General features: G+C 42.4%; 1 protein-coding gene across 1 annotated transcript in view; it reads left to right on the top strand.

Annotated features, from left to right (window-relative positions):
• The window catches only part of LOC118399090 (ubiquitin-associated protein 2-like), an 80,552-nt gene that overhangs the window by 17,128 nt on the left and 40,451 nt on the right, over positions 1-22,973 (top strand). The window contains exons 4-11 of the mRNA XM_052471873.1: positions 1,510-1,620; positions 1,850-2,024; positions 2,277-2,372; positions 5,649-5,703; positions 12,613-12,719; positions 19,053-19,105; positions 19,491-19,576; positions 20,723-20,906. Coding sequence (XP_052327833.1) covers positions 1,510-1,620; positions 1,850-2,024; positions 2,277-2,372; positions 5,649-5,703; positions 12,613-12,719; positions 19,053-19,105; positions 19,491-19,576; positions 20,723-20,906 — 867 coding nt within the window. The remainder of the gene's footprint in view (positions 1-1,509; positions 1,621-1,849; positions 2,025-2,276; positions 2,373-5,648; positions 5,704-12,612; positions 12,720-19,052; positions 19,106-19,490; positions 19,577-20,722; positions 20,907-22,973) is intronic.

Raw genomic sequence — 22,973 nt, 5'->3', positions numbered from 1 at the left:
CAGACACCTAGGTACTTATAGATGTCCACATATTCTAGGTCGAAACCATCCAGGGTGTTGATGTTAGTCAGGCCTGCGGGTGCAGGCTGCGAACGGTTGAAAAGCATGCATTTGGTTTTTACTAGCGTTTTAAGAGCAGTTGGGAGGCCACGGAAGGAGTGTTGTATGGCGTTGAAGCTCGTTTGGAGGTTAGATAGCACAGTGTCCAAGGACGGGCCTGAAGTATATAGAATGGTGTCGTCTGCGTAGAGGTGGATCAGGGAATCGCCCGCAGCAAGAGCAACATCATTGATATATACAGAGAAAAGAGTCTGCCCGAGAATTGAACCCTGTGGCACCCCCATAGAGACTGCCAGAGGACCGGACAGCATGCCCTCCAATTTGACACACTGAACTCTGTCTGCAAAGTAGTTTGTGAACCAGGCACGGCAGTCATCAGAAAAACCGAGGCTACTGAGTCTGCCGATAAGAATATGGTGATTGACAGAGTCGAACGCCTTGGCAAGGTCGATGAAGACGGCTGCACAGTACTGTCTTTTATCGATGGCGGTTATGATATCGTTTAGTACCTTGAGCGTGGCTGAGGTGCACCCGTGACCGGCTCGGAAACCAGATTGCACAGCGGAGAAGGTACGGTGGGATTCGAGATGGTCAGTGACCTGTGTTCAACTACAAGGTGCTTTTTTTTTAGCTGACCTAGCTGTGTGGTTTCGGGACTAGAGCAGGCACACTTGTAGTTTTGTTCGGAATTACAACACTATATCCCCGCCATTGCACCTATTACTTTTTACGCAATCCAAAAACGGACCATTTTAAATTACAAACTGGGTCAGGTGGGCGTCATTTCAAAGCTTTTTCTATTGCCAACATGACTAGCTAAGTTATAAAATACAATCTTAGTGTTAGGCTTTCACAAAGCAATTCAGAGATACTTATTTGTAATTTTGGTGTGCATAGGAGTCATGAGTGCATTCAGGTGAGTGTTACTTCACAATAGACAAACGGGCTCATTCTGTTCAGATCAACCATCTCATCTTGTAACTACATCAGACATAGTAATGATAAATGTTGACACTGTATATGATATAGAAATGTGAAGTGCACATTTGGAAGGGTGTTTGGCTTGTTTGACATCAAAGTGGAATTTGTTAAAATAGTCTTATCTTTCAAAATACATCGAGTCCTCTTAATTTACAGCATTTCCCTAATTTCCCAGTAAATGTTTATTTTGCCAAAGTTGCCCAATTAGGAGGAGGGATGTGGGCAACTTCTTGTCATGTGCAGTGTTCAAGTTCAGAACGGCTGTCAATCAAAATCCATATAGCACTGTGAAGCGCAGAGCCTGAGCTCTGACGTAATTTATAGCATGTTATTGTACAGTTGCTGAGTTCCAATTTAGGCGCTTATCAGTGACCAAATCTGCCATTTTCAACCCATATATCGGTACGAGTGTATTGGGCTACATGGCAATATACTCACTGAAGATAATCATCCGTTTCCCCCGTCCAGCTGATTGACATCACAGGCAAGGACCAGGATGAGTCCATGATCGCGCTGCACGACTGCAACGGAGATGTCAACAGAGCCATCAATGTGTTGCTGGAGGGTAGCCCAGATACTGTGAGTTTTGCCTTTGTCAGGGCTTATGAGTTGGACCAAAGGGAAGGAGTTAACAAGGTTACCCATCTAGCTCACTACAGGGCGAATCCTAACTTCCACTTAAGTCAATTTTCATTTAGTCTTGCATTCATGTCAGTGGGAGACTACGTACAAATTTGACTTAAGTGGAAGTTAGTTTGCCTAACATAATCAAACTGAACCCTGTCGGTCACCTCACCGGTCTCCTCAGGACTCTTGGGAGATGGTGGGGAAGAAGAAAGGAGTGTCTGGTCAGAAGGAGCCTGGCCACGCCGAGACCGGAGAGGAAGGAAAGGATAACAGGGAGAGGGGAGCAGAGAGGGACGTGGCACGTCGTAGAGGTGGGGCCCCACGCAGGGGCCGAGGGGCCAGCAGGGGACGAGAGTGTGAGTAGAGATCACATACCTTTGCATTGTCCTGGGAAGTGACACTGGCACCCCAGTGTAGACCCTTTGTGGCTCCTGCCGTTGTCATGGAGGGGCAGTGTATGCCACAAATATTCTCACCTTAGATTTCTGAAGAAAAAAACATTCCCGCATTGTAGTGACTTAACCGACATTCTAACTTCAAACCTAATTTCTGACTTCACACGCATGTGTTTTCCCTCACTACCTCATGCGTGTTCCCTCTCCTCTCAGTCCGTGGACAGGAGAATGGTCTGGATGGCGGAAAGGCTGCTGGGATAGCAGGCAGGGGCACCGAACGAGGCCACAGGGGGAGAGGCAGAGGAAGAGGTAAGTTTCTCCACTACATAGAGTGCATTCAGAAAGTATTCAGACCCCTTGATTTTTTCCCACATTTTGTTATGTTACAGCCTTATTCTAAAATTGATTAAATAGTTTTTCCCCCTCATCTACACACGCTATCCCATAACGACAAACCAAAAACAGGATTTTAGAAATATTTGCTAAAAAAATAATATTACATTTACAGAAGTATTCGAACACTTTACTCAGCACTTTGTTGAAGCACGTTTGGTAGCGATTACAGACTTGAGTATTATTTGGTATGACACTACAAGCTTTGCACACCTGTATTTGGGGAGTTTCTCCCCTTCTCTGCAGATCCTCTCATGCTCTGTCAGGTTGGCTTGTCTCTCAGTCCCTGCCGCTGGAAAAACATCCCCACAGCATGATGCTGCCACCACCATGCTTCACCGTAGGGAGGGTGCCAGGTTTCCTTCAGACGTGACGTTTGGCATTCAGGCCAAAGCGTTTAACCTTGGTTTCATCAGATCAGAGAATCACTCCACGTGGGCTGTAATGTGCCTTTTACTGAAGAGTGGCTTCTGTCTGGCACTCTACCATAAATGCCTGGTTGGTGGAGTGCTGCAGAGATTATTGTCCTTCTTGAGGGTTCTGGCTCTCCCGTCTCCATAGAAGATCTCTGGAGCTCTGTCGGAGTGACCATTGGGTTCTTGTTCACCTACCTGACCAAGGCCCTTCTCCCCAGATAGCTCAGTTTGGCCGAGCGGCCAGCTCTAGGAAGAGTCTTGGTGGTTTCAAACTTCTTCCATTTAAGAATGATGGAGGCCAGTGTGTTCTTGGGGACCTTCAATGCTGCAGACATGTTTTGGTACCCTTCCCCAGATCTGTGCCTCGACACAATCCTGTCTCGGAGCTCTACTGGCAAATTCTTCAATCTCATGGCTTGGTTTTTGCTCTCACGTGCACTGTCAAATGTGGGACCTTATATAGACAGGTGTGTGCCTTTGCAAATCATGTCCAATCAATTGAATTTACCACAGGTGGACTCAAAGTTGTAGAAACATCTCAAGGATGATCAATGGAAACAGGATGTACCTGAGCTCAATTTTGAGTCTCACAGCAAAGGCTCTGAATACTTATGTAAATAAGTTCCCGGATGTCGTGCTAAATTTGCCAAAATATGAAGTATACACGCAGTGGACACTATCTGTGCTTTTTGGGTCCATAATGTAATTCTTCAGAAAATGGGCATTGCTTCACAACGTTTTCAGATTGGAAGAAATGTCGGAAAATATGCAGCCGACGAGAGCGGATACAAATTCGTTGCTTTAACTAATTATGACAAATGTTAACAAAATGTTGAGCAATGTAATTAAGTAATGTCTTTTCAAATAAGTTATGTTACGCGTTATGTTGGTTGACAATTTGTTAGCTACGCTATCCTTACGAACTGCACAGCATATCATTACAACAGTATGTACCAGGTATGTTAGTTACCTACTGTAACATTAGTAGGCTGCTCGTACAACAAACTTGCCAGTATATTTTCTTTATGCTATCAAACTAACTACTCAGCTTTTATTTACTTGATTATTCACATCATTCATAGCTTAGCTATATGGTATAGTCGTACAGGTCGTAAATTCGCTCTGGCTATCTACCCAGATTTCAGAGCACTCTCATCTGACTACCAGAGGCAGAGCGCAGAATAACTGATGAATTTACAAACGCTCAACACCTGTTGAATGTGGCTGGTGTCATTAAACATTGGCAAAAAAAGTAATTAAATTGTTGGCAGCATCACAGTTGGTCACCAACGCTCTGGATAACATGAAAACAGGTTAACCAGCTCTGCTAATCCGAGTAAAATGGTCAGCTTGAGATGTTAGCCAGTTAGATTGGGTGCTTGATAGCCGTTGTGAGTTCAGAACGCTCAGATCAACCCTATTCCACAGCCATAGTGTCAAGTGTGCGCTCTGAATTTAAGAACGGACAATCTGACAACACCCTGAATTTATGAATGCTCAGAGCGCACTCTGGCATTCCAGATTTGAATTTACGAACACACCCGAAGTCTAGCTAGTAATTTGTTATGCTAACAAACTAGCAAGAGGTTGCATAGCAACAGTATCAACTTCTGATTGACAGGCAAGGTGCTAGTACTCTCAACTGAAAGGATATTGTTTGTTTACAGAATAATAAAATGAACTAATAGTATGTAGTGTATACTCATTATGTTAATATGTATTCAAACACAGCTAAGGTCTCAACATAAACTAAGGTTAATGTCCCCTCTAGAGTGTCAAAACAAAGATATCATAGCATTCCAGGGCTCCAGACTAACCTTTTACCCTGTGGCACTGGTGCCACTAACTTTTTCATTTGGTGGCACCAGCCCATGATTTTATAGCACCAAACATATTTTTCTTGTTGTCACGCAATATAAATAATTGGTTACCATCTCATAAAGTCACTCCCAGATCTTTATAAAGTGTAAATAGACTACTGAGATGGTATTCAAGAAATGTGTGTTTTTTTCCCTAATGTCCAAGCAGGAATGCATGAGTCAAGATATTTTTATGTTCACCCTAATCTCATGATTGTCATTACATTTTGGGTTGACAATTAGGTTCTTACATTTTACTGTCAAAATAGGGCCCCAAAATGTAAAAAAAAAAAATATATATATATATATAATTAGCATCCATCTTTATGTGCACTAATATGACAGGCTAATTCATTTGGGGCTAATTTACCACCTGAGAAAGTAAACTCAAAACACATTAGCTAGATTGTAAACTCTAAATATAATACCTACTGCTAGTAGCCATGTATTAATCTAACAGTACATTTGAGGCCTGTTATATTTAGGCAGTGAGGCTTATATGCACTCGCAATGGCCTGTGTGCATTTTGCATGCTCCGTAGCTCAATGCCATATCTGATATCTCGTAAAACTGTGCCCTATTAGCTCAATATTGACATATGACAATAATGCACTTTACTGTTTCACTAAATCATGGTTTTAGCCGCACAGAAAACATGACTTTGGAATGCGGTGACGAGGTAGAATGTGCAGCTTGCACCGATTCCACCAAATAAACATTTTACTCTTACAGCTAAGTCAAAGGGTCACAAAATGCGACTAAATTGTTGCAGAATGCAGGGCTCCATCTGTTGTAGGGCGCGCAATAACATTTGAATATGCATTCAAGCAGACAAATGTTCCACAAGGACAATGCATTGTATTTTCTGTAGTGTCATGTTTTTTTCAATAGTGTAACTTGACTGTCCCTCTCTCTAGGGGAAGAGCGTGAGCGAGGCAGGCGAGGGAGCAGGTTTTCAGCACAGGGCATGGGGTAAGTGAACACCTGTGCTGCTCACAGAGAGGGATTTATTTTCCCGCATACCTGTTGCCATGGTCACCAGAGAGCAGGACCTCAGCCTATTGTTAAGGCTTAATACATCGGCCAAATCAAGTTGAAATGCGGGGCTGTACATAAACCCTTATGTAACTCCACTGAGCTCTTCTGTCTCTGATGAACTGATTTGCATTAAAGTCAAATATAGATAGACCCACACCATATCTGTAACTCAATGGGTGGGCATTGAGATTGTTGCACATAGGGTTCTGCTCTGGGTCTGTGGCATATGGTGTGTTCTAGTTCCTTGTCCCTTCCCTTTGGGTTAAATGGGGCACAGGTTTGTATGTGTGAGTTGTGTGTTTTGTCTGTCAGTATGCATCGTCTCACCCAACCCTGGTCATTGAGTGCCCTAGATGTCATCACATAGGAAGTGGTTAGGCCTTTCAATTGCTTTGAAGATGATCACAGTGCTGAGATTTTAAACCAGCTTTGATAATGAGTAGTATCAAATTCACTCAACAAAGACATATTAGTGTATCTTGTACAGTGGGGCAAAATGTATTTAGTCAGCCACCAATTTTGCAAGTTCTCCCACTTAAAGAGATGAGAGGCCTGTAATTTTCATCATAGGTACACTTCAATCAACTATGAAAGACAAAATGAGAAAGAAAATCGCATTGTAGGATTTTTAATGAATTTATTTGCAAATTATGGTGGAAATTAAGTATTTGGTCACCTACAAACAAGCAAGATATTTAGCTTTCACAGACCTGTAACTTCTTCTTTAAGAGGCTCTCCTCTGTCCTCTACTCGTTACCTGTATTAATGGCACCTGTTTGAGCTTGTTATCAGTATAAAAGACACCTGTCCACAACCTCAGTCACACTCCAAACTCCACTATGGCCAAGACCAAATAGCTGTCAAAGGACCTGCACCAGGCTGGGAAGACTGAATCTGCAATAGGTAAGCAGCTTGGTTTGAAGAAATCAACTGTGGGAGCAATTATTAGGAAATGGAAGACATACAAGACCACTGATAATCTCCCTCGATCTGGGGCTCCACGCAAGATCTCACCCCGTGGGGTCAAAATGATCACAAGAACGGTAAGCAAAAATACCAGAACCACACGAGGGGACCTAGTGAATGACCTGTGACCAAAGTAACAAAGCCTACCATCAGTAACACACTACGCCGCCAGGGACGCAAATCCTGCAGTGCCAGACGTGTCCCCCTGCTTAAGCCAGTACATGTCCAGGCCCGTCTGAAGCTTGCTAGAGAGCATTTGGATGATCCAGAAGATTGGGAGAATGTCATATGGTCAGATGAAACCAAAATATAACTTTTTGGTAAAAACTCAACTCGTTGTGTTTGGAGGACAAAGAATGCTGAGTTGCATCCAAAGAACACCATACCTACTGTGAAGCATGGAGGTGGAAACATTATGCTTTGGGGCTGTTTTCTGCAAAGGGACCAGGCCGACTGATCCGTGTAAAGGAAAAAATGAATGGGGCCATGTATCGTGAGATTTTGAGTGAAAACCTCCCTCCATCAGCAAGGGCATTGAAAATGAAACGTCGCAGCGTCTTTCAGCATGACAATGATCCCAAACACATCGCCCGGGCAATGGAGTGGCTTCGTAAGAAGCATTTAAAGGTCCTGGAGTGGCCTAGCCAGTCTCCAGATCTCAACCCTACATAAATCTTTGGAGGGAGTTGAAAGTCCGTTTTGCCCAGCAACAGCCCCAAAACATCACTGCTCTAGAGGATAACTGCATGGAGGAATGGGCCAAAATACCAGCAGCAGTGTGTGAAAACCTTGTGAAGACTTACAGAAAACGTTTGACCTCTGTCATTGCCAACAAAGGGTATATAACAAAGTATTGAGAAACTTTTGTTATTGACCAAATACTTATTTTCCACCATAATTTGCAAATAAATTCATTAAAAATCCTACAATGTGATTTTCTGGATTTTCTCATTTTCTCATAGTTGAAGTGTACCTATGATGACAATTACAGGCCTCATCTTTTTAAGTGGGAGAACTTGCACAATTGGTGGCTGACTAAATACTTTTTTGCCCCACTGTATGTCACTTTGTATTGAATTATAATTAACACTTAGTTGGCTATATAATTCGTCCTAGGTGTTAGGACTAGCATTAAGCGAGATGAGATGACAGTCTACTATTTCTAGGGTTGTCAAAGACCGGGCTTTGTGGGGTTTAGAAGGCTTTGTGGGGTTTAGAAGGCTTTGTGTGGTTTAGATGAATGGGCGATGATAGGTTGGGCTCTTTCCCAGGAGGTGCAGCAGGTTTAAACGCTTCCTCAAAGTAGGGCTGGGCGATATGGCCTAAAAATCACATCTACATTTTTTTCAAACTTATGGGTGATTTTGTGTGTGTGCGTGTGTGTATAGATAGAGTATATGTGTGTGTGGACACCCCTTCAAGTTAGAGGATTCGACCATTTCAGCAACTCCCATTGCGGACAGGTGTATAAAATCAATCACACAGCCATGCAATCGCCATAGACACACTTTGGCAGTAGAATGGCCTTCCTGAAGAGCTCAGTGACTTTCGACGTGGCACCGTCATAGGATGCCACATTTCGAACAGGTCAGTTTGCCAAATTTCTGCTCTGCTAGACCTGCCCCGGTCAACTAAGTGCTGTTATTGTGAAGTGGAAACATTGAGGAGCAACAACGGCTCAGCCGCAAAGTGGTAGCTCACGGAACAGGACAACTGAGTGCTGAGTAAAGCTCCAACATCTGGTGGACAGCCTTCCCAGAAGAGTGGAGGCTGTTTATAGGAGCAAAGGGGAGGACCAACTCCTAGACAGCTAGCACATAAGTCTGTGGCTAAAATGCTGCTAGCATACATGGTACTGCAATGCCGCGCTTGACAAACTGAGCATACGTTTCATGTTCATTGTTACTCCCAAGTACAGTCTGCTAAGTTCTGAAATGTGGGAGTTGAGACCTAAAAAGGGTATTGTTACAAAGGTTAAGTTTTCCTCTATTACAGTAAAATGTCTCGATGTGTTTCGGTTTCTATATGACCAATTTTGTTGGACCGAACCTCAAATGCAAATAGCGAGTTGAAATCGCTTGTCTGAGAGGAAGAAGTGATCTTTAGTTTCTTTGTTGTTGTGGGGGGCAGAGGGAGAGACTTGGAGTCTGTGAGCAAGTGGGAAGGTGCACACCGCACAGAAGGAACTAAGGACATGAGCCCAAAAAGACGCGCTCATAAAAACTGTTCGTTTTTTTTTACCTTTACTCTTGCGATACAGGCATTAGAAACATTGCTCTGAAACAGACATTCAAATGAATTATATATATCGCCCAGCCCTACCTCAGACAAACCTGCATGTTAACTTCATCCCTTTCAAATAATTAACACTGATTTATTTCTGAGGCACCTGGTTTGTGGGACATGAAAGAAAAATGAGATGATCATAAAATATAAATAAATAATAATTTGCTTCAGCTGCGTCAGTCCTTAACTTGTTTCAACGTAAAACAAATGTCTTAATGTTCTACGGTTTAATAGGGAGACGTTAGCGGAGAGGGGGCAATGCCTTTGCTGTGGCAGAATGTCTCCAGTCAGCTGGCTTGTGTATGTGTCCGCAAGTTTGGCTTGGTCCGGATAGCAACTAACCTGGCGCGTGAGTGAGCCAGCGCCATAGGCTTGCATAGATGGACAGCCAGGCAGTTTGTTGCGTTGTCCCCAACATGCCTCTTTCTCATAGGGTGTGTCGCTTCCGCAGCTGCTCTTGTGTGGCCTTTGGGAGCCTGTGTTTGCAGTTTGCATGAGTGTGTTCTGATGGTTCTAACTGTGCTTCCTATCCTGATCATAATGCAATTATTGTTACTTATGGAACACAGTTTTCAGTTTGAGTGTTTGTTTGGCAGCCATGTTTCCCCTTTTTTAGTCTACCAGCTACACCTATAGAAAGTGACACTGCCCCAACAATGCAGTGGTTACAGATAATGTGTGTTGCAAAAGTGTGAGTGTAGTGACTTAACCATGCATGTGATTTCCTTACATTCCTCTGTAAAATAATGAATACTCTAAAACCACACACTGCATCCCCTACTGTCCCCGTTGTGCTGCTTGTAATCGTTGCTGTTGTTTTTCCTCTAAAGCCAGATTGATAAGGGGCCCAGATATGATTTTTCAGGAGAAGAGAGGTGAGTGCACCGCCACTGGTGTGTCAATCTTGCTATCTGTTGGGGGGGAACATTCTGCCAAATGCCACGAGAGAGAAGGATGGAGACAGACACACATGAAACAGGGTATCAGGGCAGACTAAACCAAAATGACATGCACCCTGGTAACACGATATGGAATTAAATGACAGCTGTCTTTTGAACATCGAGGGTATAACTGTTCACACAAGCCCCATAAGAAATCTTAAGTGTATTGGTTGTGTACACAGCTTAGCAGGTGTTATAGTGCTGTAGTGAAAATGCTTATTTTACTAGCTCCTAACATTGGAGTCGAATGTCAAAGAACTCAAATGTAAGGATGTTAAATAAAAAGCAAGAAATCAAGAATGGCAAGACGAATCCAATTAACCCAAATAGCACTGTAGCAGTATCAAAATGCAATCTTTACATAAGCACACTGGGTGGACTTTACACAAGCCGAACTAAGAATATGTACAGCAGTAGATGTATTAGTGAGCTTTGTCAAGAATCCAGTATATACAGTGCATTCGTGTATACAGTGCATTCCCGGAATTGCAATATACTTGACTTTTCCCACATTTTGTTACATTACAGCCTTATTCTAAAATGGATTAAATACATTGTTTTCCTCCTCAATCTACACACAACACCCCATAATGACAGTGAAAATAGGTTTTTAGAAATGTTTGCAAATGTATTAAAAATAAAAACAGATACCTTATTTACTTAAGTATTCAGACCCTTTGCTATGAGACTCGAACTTGAGCTCCGGTTTATCCTGTTTCCATTGATAATCCTTGATGTTTTTACAACTTCATTGGAGTCCACCTGTGGTAAATTCAATTGATTGGACATGATTTGGAAAGACGCACACAGAACAAACACCAAGCCATGATGTCGAAGGAATTGTCCATATATCTGTGCCTCGACACAATAGTGTCGAGGCACATATCTGGGGAAGGGTACCAAAAAATGTCTGCAGCATTGAAGGTCCCCAAGAACAGTGGCCTCCATTCTTAAATGGAAGCAGTTTGGAACCATCGACTCTTCCTAGAGCTGGCCGCCCGGCCAAACTGAGCAATCGGGGTCGAAGGGCCTTGGTCAGGGAGTTGACCAAGAACCCGATGGTCACTTTGACAGAGCTCCATAGTTCCTCTGTGGAGACGGGAAAGCCTTCCAGAAGGACAACCATCTCTGCAGCCCTCCACCAATCAAGGTTTTATGATAGTGGCCATGACAGCCTGCTTGGAGTTTGCCAAAAGGTACCTAAAGGCTCTTAGACCATGAGAAACAAAATTCTCTGATGAAACCAAGATTGAACCCTTTTGCCTGAATGCCAAGCGTCACATCTGGAGGAAACTGGCACCATCCCTACGGTGAAGCATGGTGGTGGCAGCATCACGCTATGGGGATATTTTTCAGCGGCAGGGACTGGGAGACTAGTCAGGATCGAGGGAACAATGATTATTGGTTATGGTACAGCGAGATCCTTAATGAAAACTTACTCCAGAGCACACAGGACCTCAGACTGGGGCAAAGCTTAACTTTCCAACAGGACAACGACCCTAAGCACACAGCCAAGACAAAACAGGAGTGGCTTTGGGACAATTCTCTGAATATCCTTGAGTGGCCCGGACTTGAACCCGATCGGACATCTCTGGAGAGACCTTACAAAAGCTGTGCAGCGGCTCTCCCTATCCCACCTGACAGAGCTTGTGAAGATCTGCAGAGAAGAAGAATGGGAGAAACTCCCCAAATACAGGTGTGCCACGCTTTTAGCGTCATACCCAAGAAGACTCAAGGCTGTAATTGCTGAAAAGTTCCAACAAAGTACCGATTTTTATAGGGTATTTGTTTTGCTTTTTCATTATGGGATATCGTGTGTAGATTGAGGGGGAAAAAAACAATTTCATCCATTTTAGAATAAGGCTGTTAATGTAACAAAATGTGGAAAAAGTTGAGAGGTCTGAATACTTTCCTATGCGCTGTAAATAAATATGCAGTGTATAATAATGTACAGTAGTGCAAATATTAGAATAAGCTATGTTGGGGATACTGTATTTAAATACATTATGTGGAACAGGAGTTACCAGTGATTCACTCAACAGTCCCTCCCTGCCGATATACAGCACCCCTGTTATTGTTGGTTCTCATTGGCAGCTCATCAAACATGAGTAGTCTACATTCCAGTCAGATCCTGGAAACTTCTGAAGTCAGTCTACTAAACTGCGCTAGGTTGTAGTGCACTGTACAACTTGGTGCGCTGTACCATTTCTGTACCTGAGCCTGAAAGAAGCAAGAGAACAAAGTTAAGGATGTGCTTTTTTATTTTGCTCTATAATTGTCTCTGAAGCCATGACGTGATATGCGTCGTTTATTTTGCTCTATAATTGTCTCTGAAGCCATGACGTGATATGCGTCGAAATACTTTGCCACCGCACAGAGTGCCAGAGAAAGAGTTGAGGAAAACAAAGCACTGACTGGATTATTCTCCCATTCCTTGGTTGTCCTCCAGTCTTTGAATCTGTTCGCCTGACATTTCTCTGATGAACTTTGTCTAACTGCGACACATCAGATCTCCTCAAAGACTTCCTCTCCTATCGCTCTGCTTGCTTACTTCCTCCTTTTTAAAGTATATCTCCCCACAGTCAAATGTTCCTATTGGTAGACCCATAGGAAGTGGTTGTGCTCAAAACCACGGCTTCTTCTCTTGCAGAACGTTCAACCCGGCAGACTACGCTGAGCCGACCCAGACAGAGGAGAGCTACGGCAGGGGAAGCACCTGGAACAACACGGGCAACCTGGAGCCAGAGGAAGGAGCCAGTAAGGAACCCAATTACTGCTCAGCCCCAGTCCAAAACCACCCCAACCTAGGCCTAGACACTTACTGTAGATCTACAAGATGGTGTTTTAGCAAGTGAGTGTTAGCAAAATGGTGGAAAGGAAGGAGCCATTAAGAAACCAAGCTACTGCTTGATCAAAAACACTCAATAGACACTTCTTGGGATCTGATGGAGGTTAATCTGCCCGTCTTGGGAATGATCTGAGGTGTACTAGGATGCATGCAAGATCTATTCAGTTTTTTCTAAAGCTAGACAGCGTCAGTTAGCTTCACATTCCAGCTCAGTCTTCATCCGTACTACAACGGTAGATGTTGCTTGTCCGCCTGCTTCTAACTCTAGCAGACTTGTAACCCCGTGTGCGTTTTGCACGTGGCTAGTTGAACGCCAAACTCTTCATTGAGACAATGCTGAAACATCAATCCATGGGCGACTCAAAGCCACATTTTTAATTTGTGCCAAAATCAAATTGAAATAAAAGCTATTTTGCAAATTCATCAAGCTATATGGCGTGAAATAGGCTTTTAGAAGTGCCGTCTTTATTGTATTGTTAATGCTGTCTCTGGTGTGCTTATTAATGCACAAGCACCTTTTTCCGCTTACTATCGATTTTAAAGTAATTTCATTAACCTGTCTGGGAACGCTAGTGGAACACCTCGCCAACCAATGAAATTGCAGGGCGCCAAATACAAATCAACAGTTTAGTAAACAAATCGAAACGCGCATGCAACTTCCAGCGGAAAGGTCGGACAAAAATTCCAAAAGGTTATATTACTGGTCGTAGAAACATATCAAACGATGTATAGAATCAATCTTTAGGATGTTTTTATCATAATTTAACATTTATGTTCTAACCGGAGAATTCCATTGTCTGTAGAAAAGCAATGGAACGAGAGCTAACTCTCATGACTGCGTCATGAGCCCGTGGCTCTCTGCCAGACCTTTGACTCATTCCCTTCTCATTCAGCCCCCCTTCATAGTAGAAGCATCAAACAATGTTCTAAAGATGGTTGACATCCAGTGGAAGCCTTGGGAAGTGCAACATAGTGGGGCTCAATAGGGGCTGAGTTGAAATCTACAAACCTCAGATTTCCCACTTCCTGTTTGGATTTTTTTCTCAGGTTTTTGCCTGCCATATGAGTTCTGTTATACTCAGACATCATTCAAACAGTTTTAGAAACTTCAGTGTTTTCTATCTAAGACTACTAATACTATGCATATATTAGCATCTGGGACCGAGTAGGAGGCAGTTCACTCTGGGAACGCTTTTTATCCAAAAGTGAAAATGCTGCCACCTATCCCAATGAAGTTAAGTCATAGAAAAGTTTTACTGTGTCCAAAGTTTCAAATGCATTCTTTCATTACTCAATGTGTAATGTGATAGGTATTTTAATAGTGGTGTAACGGTTCGGTACGTATCGCGGTTTTGGGGTCACGTTTCGATACAGCGGGATAATTAAATGCCATTCACAATGTTCCTTGCATTGTCTGTTGTGACTGGATTATTATGTTGGGCCTCAAGTTTCCACTCTGATGCTGCATGTGTAACCATGTGGGAGTAAATACCAGTTGGATGCATTCATGTGATTTGAACTCGTTGAGAAACCATATGGTGTCAACCATAAACTAAAAGTACAGCAGGGCCTAACATATACATTTTATACATCAGCCACTCAGATTTTTTTACCAGCCAGTTGAAGCAGCAGACTAAAACTACTGTTGAAAACAACTGAGTTTATGAACAAAACAATGTAAATGAAAACGAGGACAGTCTCACTTTGTAGACTTTTGAGTAAATTAGACCAACTTGTATACCTGTGCGCAGCCCCCCAAAAATGTACTAACACTTCACTCATTGCACACAGGTCTCCTGCCAGGCAGCGTTTCTGCACAGGGGGTGATTATATAGGATTTATATTTCTTTGTGCATTAAGCAGCTATGAAACAAAAGCAGAAATAGTTCTGCAGAATCTTTCTAGCTTGAACATAACAAGATTCAACAACTGAGACATGAACTGAACAAGTTCCACAGACATGTGACTAACAGAAATAGAATAATGTGTCCCTGAACAAAGGGGGGATCAAAATAAAAAATAACAGTCAGTATCTGGTGTGGCCCACCAGCTGCATTAACCTCTTGCAGCTCCCCCCCTACTTTGTGCAATTTCCGCCTGAAGACATACCCAAATCTAACAGCCTGTAGCTCAGGCACAGAACCAAGGGATATGCATATTCTTGGTACCATTTAAAAGAAAACACTCTGAAGTTTGTGGAAAAGTGAATTGAATGTAAGAGAATAACACACAATAGATCTGGTTTAGATAAAACAATGCATTTTTTTAAATATATTGTATCTTTACAATGAACAAGATAAAACAAACATCTCAATAGGATGATGGGGACAATTTCAGTGAAAAATATAAGAGGGCAACAGTACTTGTGCAACGTTTCAGAATGATAACTTCTAAAATGAGTGTGCTACATGAAATTTATCATGAAGTCACCCAGGTGTCCCACACATGTAGCTCAAATGTACCCAAGTGGCCAAATTGGTGAAGGTATACATTTTGAAACAAATAACTATATACAAAATACCAAAATGATGTTCTAACCCCCCCCCCCCCAAAGAATGAAGAAAAAAGTATATATTGATAAAATATATACATTTACAAAATAACATTACACACTTTCAATATTTGGAAGACCCTCAGTCCTCTATCAAATCAATTTATATAGCCCCAGCCTAAAACCCCAAACAGCAAGCAATGCAGAAGCACGGTGGCTAGGAAAAACTCCCTAGAAAGGCAAAAACCTAGGAAGAAACCTAGAGGAACCAGGCTATGAGGGTTGGCCAGTCCTCTTCTAGCTGTGCCGGGTGGAGATCACAGTGGTTGTATAGAGGGTGCAACAGGACAGCACCTCAAGAGTAAAAATGAACAGTTTAGGGTTCCATAGCCGAAGGCAGAACAGTTGAAACTGGAACAGCGGCAAGGCCAGGTGGACTGGGTACAGCAAGGAGTCATCATGCCAGGTAGTCCTGACGCATGGTCCTAGGGCTCAGGTCCTCCGAGAGAGAGAATGAGAATTAGAGAGAGCATACCTAAATTCGCACAGGACAACTCCCATTCGGAGTCAGTGTCACTGCGAAAGAAAATGTTCAGTTAGAATAGTTTCACATATGAGCCCTGTATCAACAGGTATAATAAACAGACATCTATATATATATATATATATAGAGAGAGAGTTGAAAGTTGAATATATTATTATATTATTATTACTTGCTAGATCTACTGTCTCTTTTATATTATGACATTTCAGCTAGATCTACTGTCTCTATATTATGACAGACCAGCTAGATCTACTATCTTTATTATATTACAACAAACCAGCTGTATCTACTGTCTCCATTTCACTTTGGCCATTGATGTGGTCCTGCCCTCTCAACAGCCTCAAATAGGCTATTTCATGTGGGTTGGGGTGGGGCGACAGACACACCCATCTCACATTTCATTACATTGCATGTTTATATATTGCTTCTAAATTAAAAAAAAAAAAATCACAAATTATTAATTTCAAACAAGGCATTAGCATGATAAGAACTTAACAGTCCAAAACGATGTCATCTCCCATTCAAAAAATATTCCTCCACAATCGCTAAATGAAGCGTCCTACAACAATCTCTGTCTCACCTTCCCAATCAATTTATTCTAAAATTGTGTGTACATCTGTATATCTAGACTTAGATTTAGCTTTCCCTGACTTAGTCGCCATAATGATTGATATATATAAACAGCTGAATCTGCGCATTCAACAAACACTGCAGTGCGTAATATGTGTAGCTTCTTCCGGTATGAAACTTCAATAGCGAATTACTCACTTTACGCTGAAGCTTACTACATGGGTTGGTCTTGCAACACATAAACATGGCGTATTGCCGTTTAGCTCAGCTCATTGGCTATCTACCCAGCGAGATTTCAAGACAATCAGTGGTCATTGGGTTAAAAGACAGTCAATCAACGAAACAGTGGGCAAATCATTGGTGCACAATGATGTCATGACTTGTTGTCTTCAAATTGGTTTCTTTCAGTCAATACTGAAATGATTGTGTTACAAACAAACCAGTTGATTGCAGTGAAACCAAACATGACTGGAAAAGTCACTTTCTGTGTGGGTTATTTACCTGGAATGTGTCGTCGAAAATGGAATGAGACGGAATTCACAACATAAGCGGTTCACAAAATGTTTCGTTAGGCTATAAAAACTGATTTTATCAAACAAAAGATCATTCATTTATTTTAATACAGTGTGTGATTATGTTGCGCCTGTGCTGTTTAAAATTGTATTTTTCTATGGGGCTCTATGCTCAGATAATCGCATCGTATCCTTTCGCAGTAAATCCTTTTAAAAATCTGACAACGCAGTTGGATTAGCAAGATTCTAGGCTTTTGAAACATGTGAGACACTTGTATTTTCATGAACGTTTAATATGACTATTTATGTAGCGATCACCGTATGTTGTGGAATTTCAGCCTGCTAGCGGGTTCCGTGCGCCGAGAGGTTAAGTACTGTAGTGCATCTCTTCCTCATGGACTGCACCAGCGTTGCCAGTTCTTGCTGTGAGATGTTACCCCACTTTTCCACCAAGGCACCTGCAAGTTCCTGGACATTTCTGGGGGGGAATGGCCCTAGCCCTCACCCTCTGATCCAACAGGTCCCAGACCTGCTCAATGGGATTGAGATCTGGGCTCTTTGCTGGCCATGGCAGAACACTGACATTCCTGTTTTACAGGAAATCACGCACAGAACGAGCAGTATGGCTGGTGGCATTGTCATGCTGGAGGGTCATGTCAGGATGAGCCTACAAGAAGGGTACCACATGAGGAAGGAGGATGTCTTCCCTGTAACGCACAGCGTTGAGATTGAGCTTGTTGTCATTGCAGGCAGTCTGATGATGCTGTGACACACCACCCCAGACCATGACGGACCCTCCACCTCCAAATTGATACAGTTTGTTGCCATCCTGTACCTGTCCCTCAGGTGTGATGTTCGGCTGTACCGATCTTGTGCAGGTGTTGTTACACGTGGTCTGCCACTGCGAGGACGGTCAGCTGTCTGTCCTGTCTCCTTGTAGCGCTGTCTTAGGCGTCTCACAGTACGGACATTGCAATTTATTGCCCTGGACACATCTGCAGTCCTCATGCCTCCTTGCAGCATGCCTAAGGCACGTTCACGCAGTTGAGCAGGGACCCTGGGCATCTTTCTTTTGGTGTTTTTCATAGTCAGTTGAAAGGCCTCTTTTTGTCCTAAGTTTTCATAACTGTGACCTTAATTGCCTACCGTCTGTAAGCTGTTAGTGTCTTCACGACCGTTCCACATGTGCATGTTCATTAATTGTTTATTGAACAAGCATGGGAAACAGTGTTTAAACACTTTACAATGAAGATCTGTGAAGTTATTTGGATTTTTACAAATTATCTTTGAAAGCCAGGGTCTTGAAAGAAAATCAGTTTCTTTTTTTGCTGAGTTTAGTTCCCCATTGCTCCTAACTAATGGACTGTTTGAAATGTACCAATTAAGATTATAATTTTGATAAATGTTTGCATAGGCTCTTGTTATAACTGAATAGCCTGACATGTTATTTTCAGCTCAGATTTACTCAAGAGGCACAGGCCTACAACGCAGTGTATGCATAGCCTATAGGTCTAGCGTTTTTATTTTGTAAAAAAAAATGTATGTATTAATTTGGGTTCAGCGCAACCCGAGGTCTCAGTTCAACTGGACCAACCGGTATGAACATGTGTACAGTTACACCTTTATTTAAAAAAGAAAATACACAATGTTTTTATAAAATATTTAATCAGTTTTCCTCAAATAAAGGGCATGAGGAGGTAGTCTTTGCAAGAAAGAGGGAATCTGATTTCATTGCTCCTCAACTCATGGCTCAGACACGTCATTCAGGATAAATGGAGTTAGCCAGGTTAGTTCTGAAGGATTTGTTGCTATAGAAATTTGCCTGGCTAAAAGGTGAGCTACTTTCGTGTTACCGGTTATCCCTAGTTGAACTGAGAGATGACCAAAGTTCTCGCTAACTCCTCAATCACAGGTCTCACCTCTCACTTCTCCTTTCTTGTAGGGATTGAGTACACAGCGGGAGGAGAGGGAACAAATTACCAACCCAAATTTGACTCTGTCCCTAGTAAGATTGAACCACCATCTTCTGAGGCCCTAAACATTGCATCTCCTTTTCTATTTGATGCCTGTTGGTTTGAAACCTAGTACTCAGTACAGTTTGTTTCTTTCTTTTACATTCCTATAGGTGCCTGGAGGAGTGCAACAGAAGAGTGGGGTACTGAGGACTGGAATGAGGACGTGAGTACCTTTTTTACTATGCCTATTTATCGATTTGGTGGTATGCCTATTTGTATGCCTTGATGTACTGTCCATATTTTGGCAGATCCTCTTTTGACCAGTTTAAAAAAAATATATATCACCAAAATCACATTTTATGGACGTTCTGCATATGTACCCAGATGTTCAAATAAGCCTGAACACTAAACTTGGTGTTGCTTATGCCCAAATAGCTACAGATCTAACAGAGGGTCTCTGGTGTTATATAGGGAACACTCCGATTGAAATACTCCAGTCATCTGCTTTGTTCTTCTGTTTGTAGTTTTAGGTTAATGCATTTAGTTATGGCTTGATCCCTTTAATGCTGATACATTGATCTTAATCATTTCTCTGTCGTTCTCTCTAGCTGTCAGAGACCAAGATCTTCACAGCCTCCAGTGTGGCCTCCATGCCACTCCCCCGGGAGAATGTCACCATCACTGCAGGACAGCGGTGGGCAGGCCTGATGCGGCATGCAGACACACAAACAGCTAGTCAATCTACAGTCATGCTATCACAAATATACAGTTGAAGTTTACATACACTTATGTTGGTGTCATTAAAATGTGTTTTTCAACCACTCCACAAATTTCTTGTTAACAAACTATAGTTTTGGCAAGTCGGTTAAGACCTCTACTTTGTGCACGACACAAGTAATTTTTCCAACAACTGTTTACAGACAGATTATTTCACTTATAATTCACTGTATCACTATTCCAGTGGGTCAAAAGTTTACATACACTAAGTTGACTGCCTTTAAACAGCTTAGAACATTTCAGAAAAAGCCTATAGAACATTTGTGGGCAGAACTGAAAAAGCGTGTTCGAGCAAGGAGGCCTAGGAACCTGACTCAGTTACACCAGGTCTGTCAGGTGAATTTTGGCCTATTCCTCCTAACTTATTGTGGGAAGCTTGTGGAAGGCTACTCGAAATGTTTGATCCAAGTTAAACAATTTTAAGGCAATGCTACCAAATACTAATTGAGTGTATGTTCACTTCTGACCCACTGGGAATGTGATGAAAGAAATTGAAACCGAAAGAAATTATTCTCTACTATTATTCTGACATTTCACATTCTTAAAATAAAGTGGTGATTCTAACTGACCTAAGATGGGGAATTTTTACTAGGATTTAATGTCAGGAATTGTTAAAAACTGAGTTTAAATGTATATGGCTGAACTCCTCACCCACTCACTGAAAGCCATGCATTTTTGTTATAAGGGTGTGTATCTTGTCTCATGTCCATTTAAACAATTCATCTTCAACATCACCAAACTGCAGTCTAGTCATATGGCCAAAGTTACTGAGAAAATCCATTTTTGTAATTCAAGCACTTCTTGTGTTATGCCTATGATTTTCAGCTCTGTATCTGGTTTCATCAACCCCAAAATGTACTATCATACATACAATTGGTTAGCTAACACGAATCAGAACATCTGTTGCACAGACCCTGTAATAGGTTAGCATTCTGTCCAGGGGGTGTACTTGTACATCAAGCTGACTCGCGCTACAGAAGCAAGAGATGAGCTACTGCCCTATGGGCCATTCTGGCTTGGACAAGGCTAATTACTAACGATTTCTGACCTCTGTCCCCTGCAGGATTGACCTGGCTGTGCTGCTGGGGAAGACTCCCCCATCCTCCTCAGAGGCAGAGGCCCTGGGCCCCATGAAAGCCAGCCAGCTCCCCTCTCTCCCCCAGTCACTGGTTTTCAGCAACTCCAAGCAGGGTGTGCCGCTGTCACAACCCCCTTCCAGCAGCACCCCTTACAACCAGCACAGCGTGGTGAGCCCACAGGACACACAACAGCTTCTTCTCAATTCTACATTTTTACTGACTGTACTTAAAGTGGAACTGACTGCGTTGTAACTACTTTGTCCAAAAATATCAAATTCACAGTTTATTCTACCAAACCAACTTGAGGTTCTATAAATATGTTCTATTTGACTCAACATTCCAGGATGTACAGTAAGGCATTGTTGGCAGAATAGATGGCTGCAGTTCAGTGTATGATTAATATCATTCTCCAATCCATTTCTTTGTAGTCCAGAGAATATTGCTATCCGGTTGTAAATCACAGTTGGCCTGGTACATTGTTTGCTGCCTTCATTCAGGATGCGCTGTTTGTTTCAATGACTCAATATTCTGGCCAAAAACGGACAAATGTAACTAAGCCTGGGAATGTCAATTAGGGCTGGGGGCGTATACTGTATTTGACAATCTACCGGTATTGATGCACAAACTGGTTTGTTTACCTTCTATAATGGTATTTGAATGTTTGGTTTGCTAAATGTCTATTTTTATAGTTTACTCCACTACTTGAGTCCTCTCTCTTTCTCCATGCCGCTTTCCACACAGACCTAGCCCCTCCCCCTTTACTCAAGGAGCTCATTTGTTGTTCCTCGACCAAGAGACACTTGCGTTCAGTGGTCAATGCAGCACATGCAACAATGATGACAACGAATGCTGTTTTCACTTTGCTTCTTAATATAAATCCACTAGCGTTCTATAATTACACTATTAGTTTGTGTTTCTTACATCTGCAAATGGCTAGTTTGTCTTAGCAAGATGGGCCTAAATCGTGTTAGCCGCTAATCGCTAGCCGACTGGCTATCTAGCTAGCTAATAAATGTACTGAATCAGAGCAAATGTAACTACCGTAATTGCTGGACTATTAAGCGTACCTGAATATAAACCGCACCCACTGAATTATTACAAAATATGTATTTTGTACATAAATAAGCTGCACATGTCTATAAGCCGCAGGTGCCTACCGGTACATTGAAACAAATGGACTTTACACAGCCTTTAAACGAAACACGGCTTGTATAACAAAATTAAATGGGCTTTAACGAAACACGGCTTGTAACAAAAATTAAAACAGTAGCCTACCAAGAAAGTCATTGGTCACTATCTTCCTCCTCCTGTGCACTGAAACCACTGAAGTCATCTCCTTCGGTGTCGGAGTTGAATAGCCTCAGAATTGCTTCATCCGATGTTGGATCGTTTTCATTGTCGCTCTCGTCACTTTCATCCGGAGGCAAATACCCCGCTGAGCTCATGCTGCCCCTTCAACACGCAGCAGTCCAGCCTTTCGAAACCCGTTGATGATAGTGGATTTTTTGACAATGCTCCACGCTGTCAGCACCCACTGGCAGACTTGACCATAAGATGCTCTTCGCCTGCGGCCTGTTTTAGTGAAGGATTTCTCCCCACTTGTCATCCAAGCCTCCCACTGAACAAGGAGCGCCACCTTAAATGCACGATTTACACTGATGTCGAGTGGCTGCAAATACTTTGGGCCATCTGCTTTTCTTCCCTCTGAAAGCTTTTGTTGTTTTCCTGCACTGAGTCAGTATCTCACGCTGCTGTTTCCAACGTCTTATCGACTCATTAAGGCCAAGCTCCCATGCAGCAGCTCTATTTCCTTTTCCAACAGCCAGATTTATTGCCTTCAACTTGAAAGCTGCATCATATGCATTTCTCCGTGTCTTTGCCATGATGAGGGTGACAAAATTACTACCGTAATCAGAATGATGGGAAGTTTGAGCGCGCTCGATTTACGTCACATTATGTGACGGTGCTCAGTTTTTTGGCGGCATGGATCTTGTGAAAGCGGGAAAAATCCATAAATTAGCCGCGTCATTGTGTAAACCGCGAGGTTCAAAGTGTGGGAATAAAGTAGCGGCTTGTAGTCCGGAAATTACGGTAGCTATACAGCCTGATAATACCAGTGATGGTGTAGACCCAATCGGCATGTTTGTGCAACAGTATCTTCTAAATCAAAGAGGAATATGCATTGCATGAATGTTAGCTACATGAATAGCTAAGAGAGAACATTCAATGTAGCCA

This window comes from Oncorhynchus keta, chromosome 20 (assembly GCF_023373465.1).
Source record: "Oncorhynchus keta strain PuntledgeMale-10-30-2019 chromosome 20, Oket_V2, whole genome shotgun sequence".
NCBI lineage: Eukaryota > Metazoa > Chordata > Actinopteri > Salmoniformes > Salmonidae > Oncorhynchus > Oncorhynchus keta.
The sequence above is the reverse complement of the archived record's forward strand: the minus strand, read 5'-3'. Positions and strand labels throughout refer to the sequence as shown.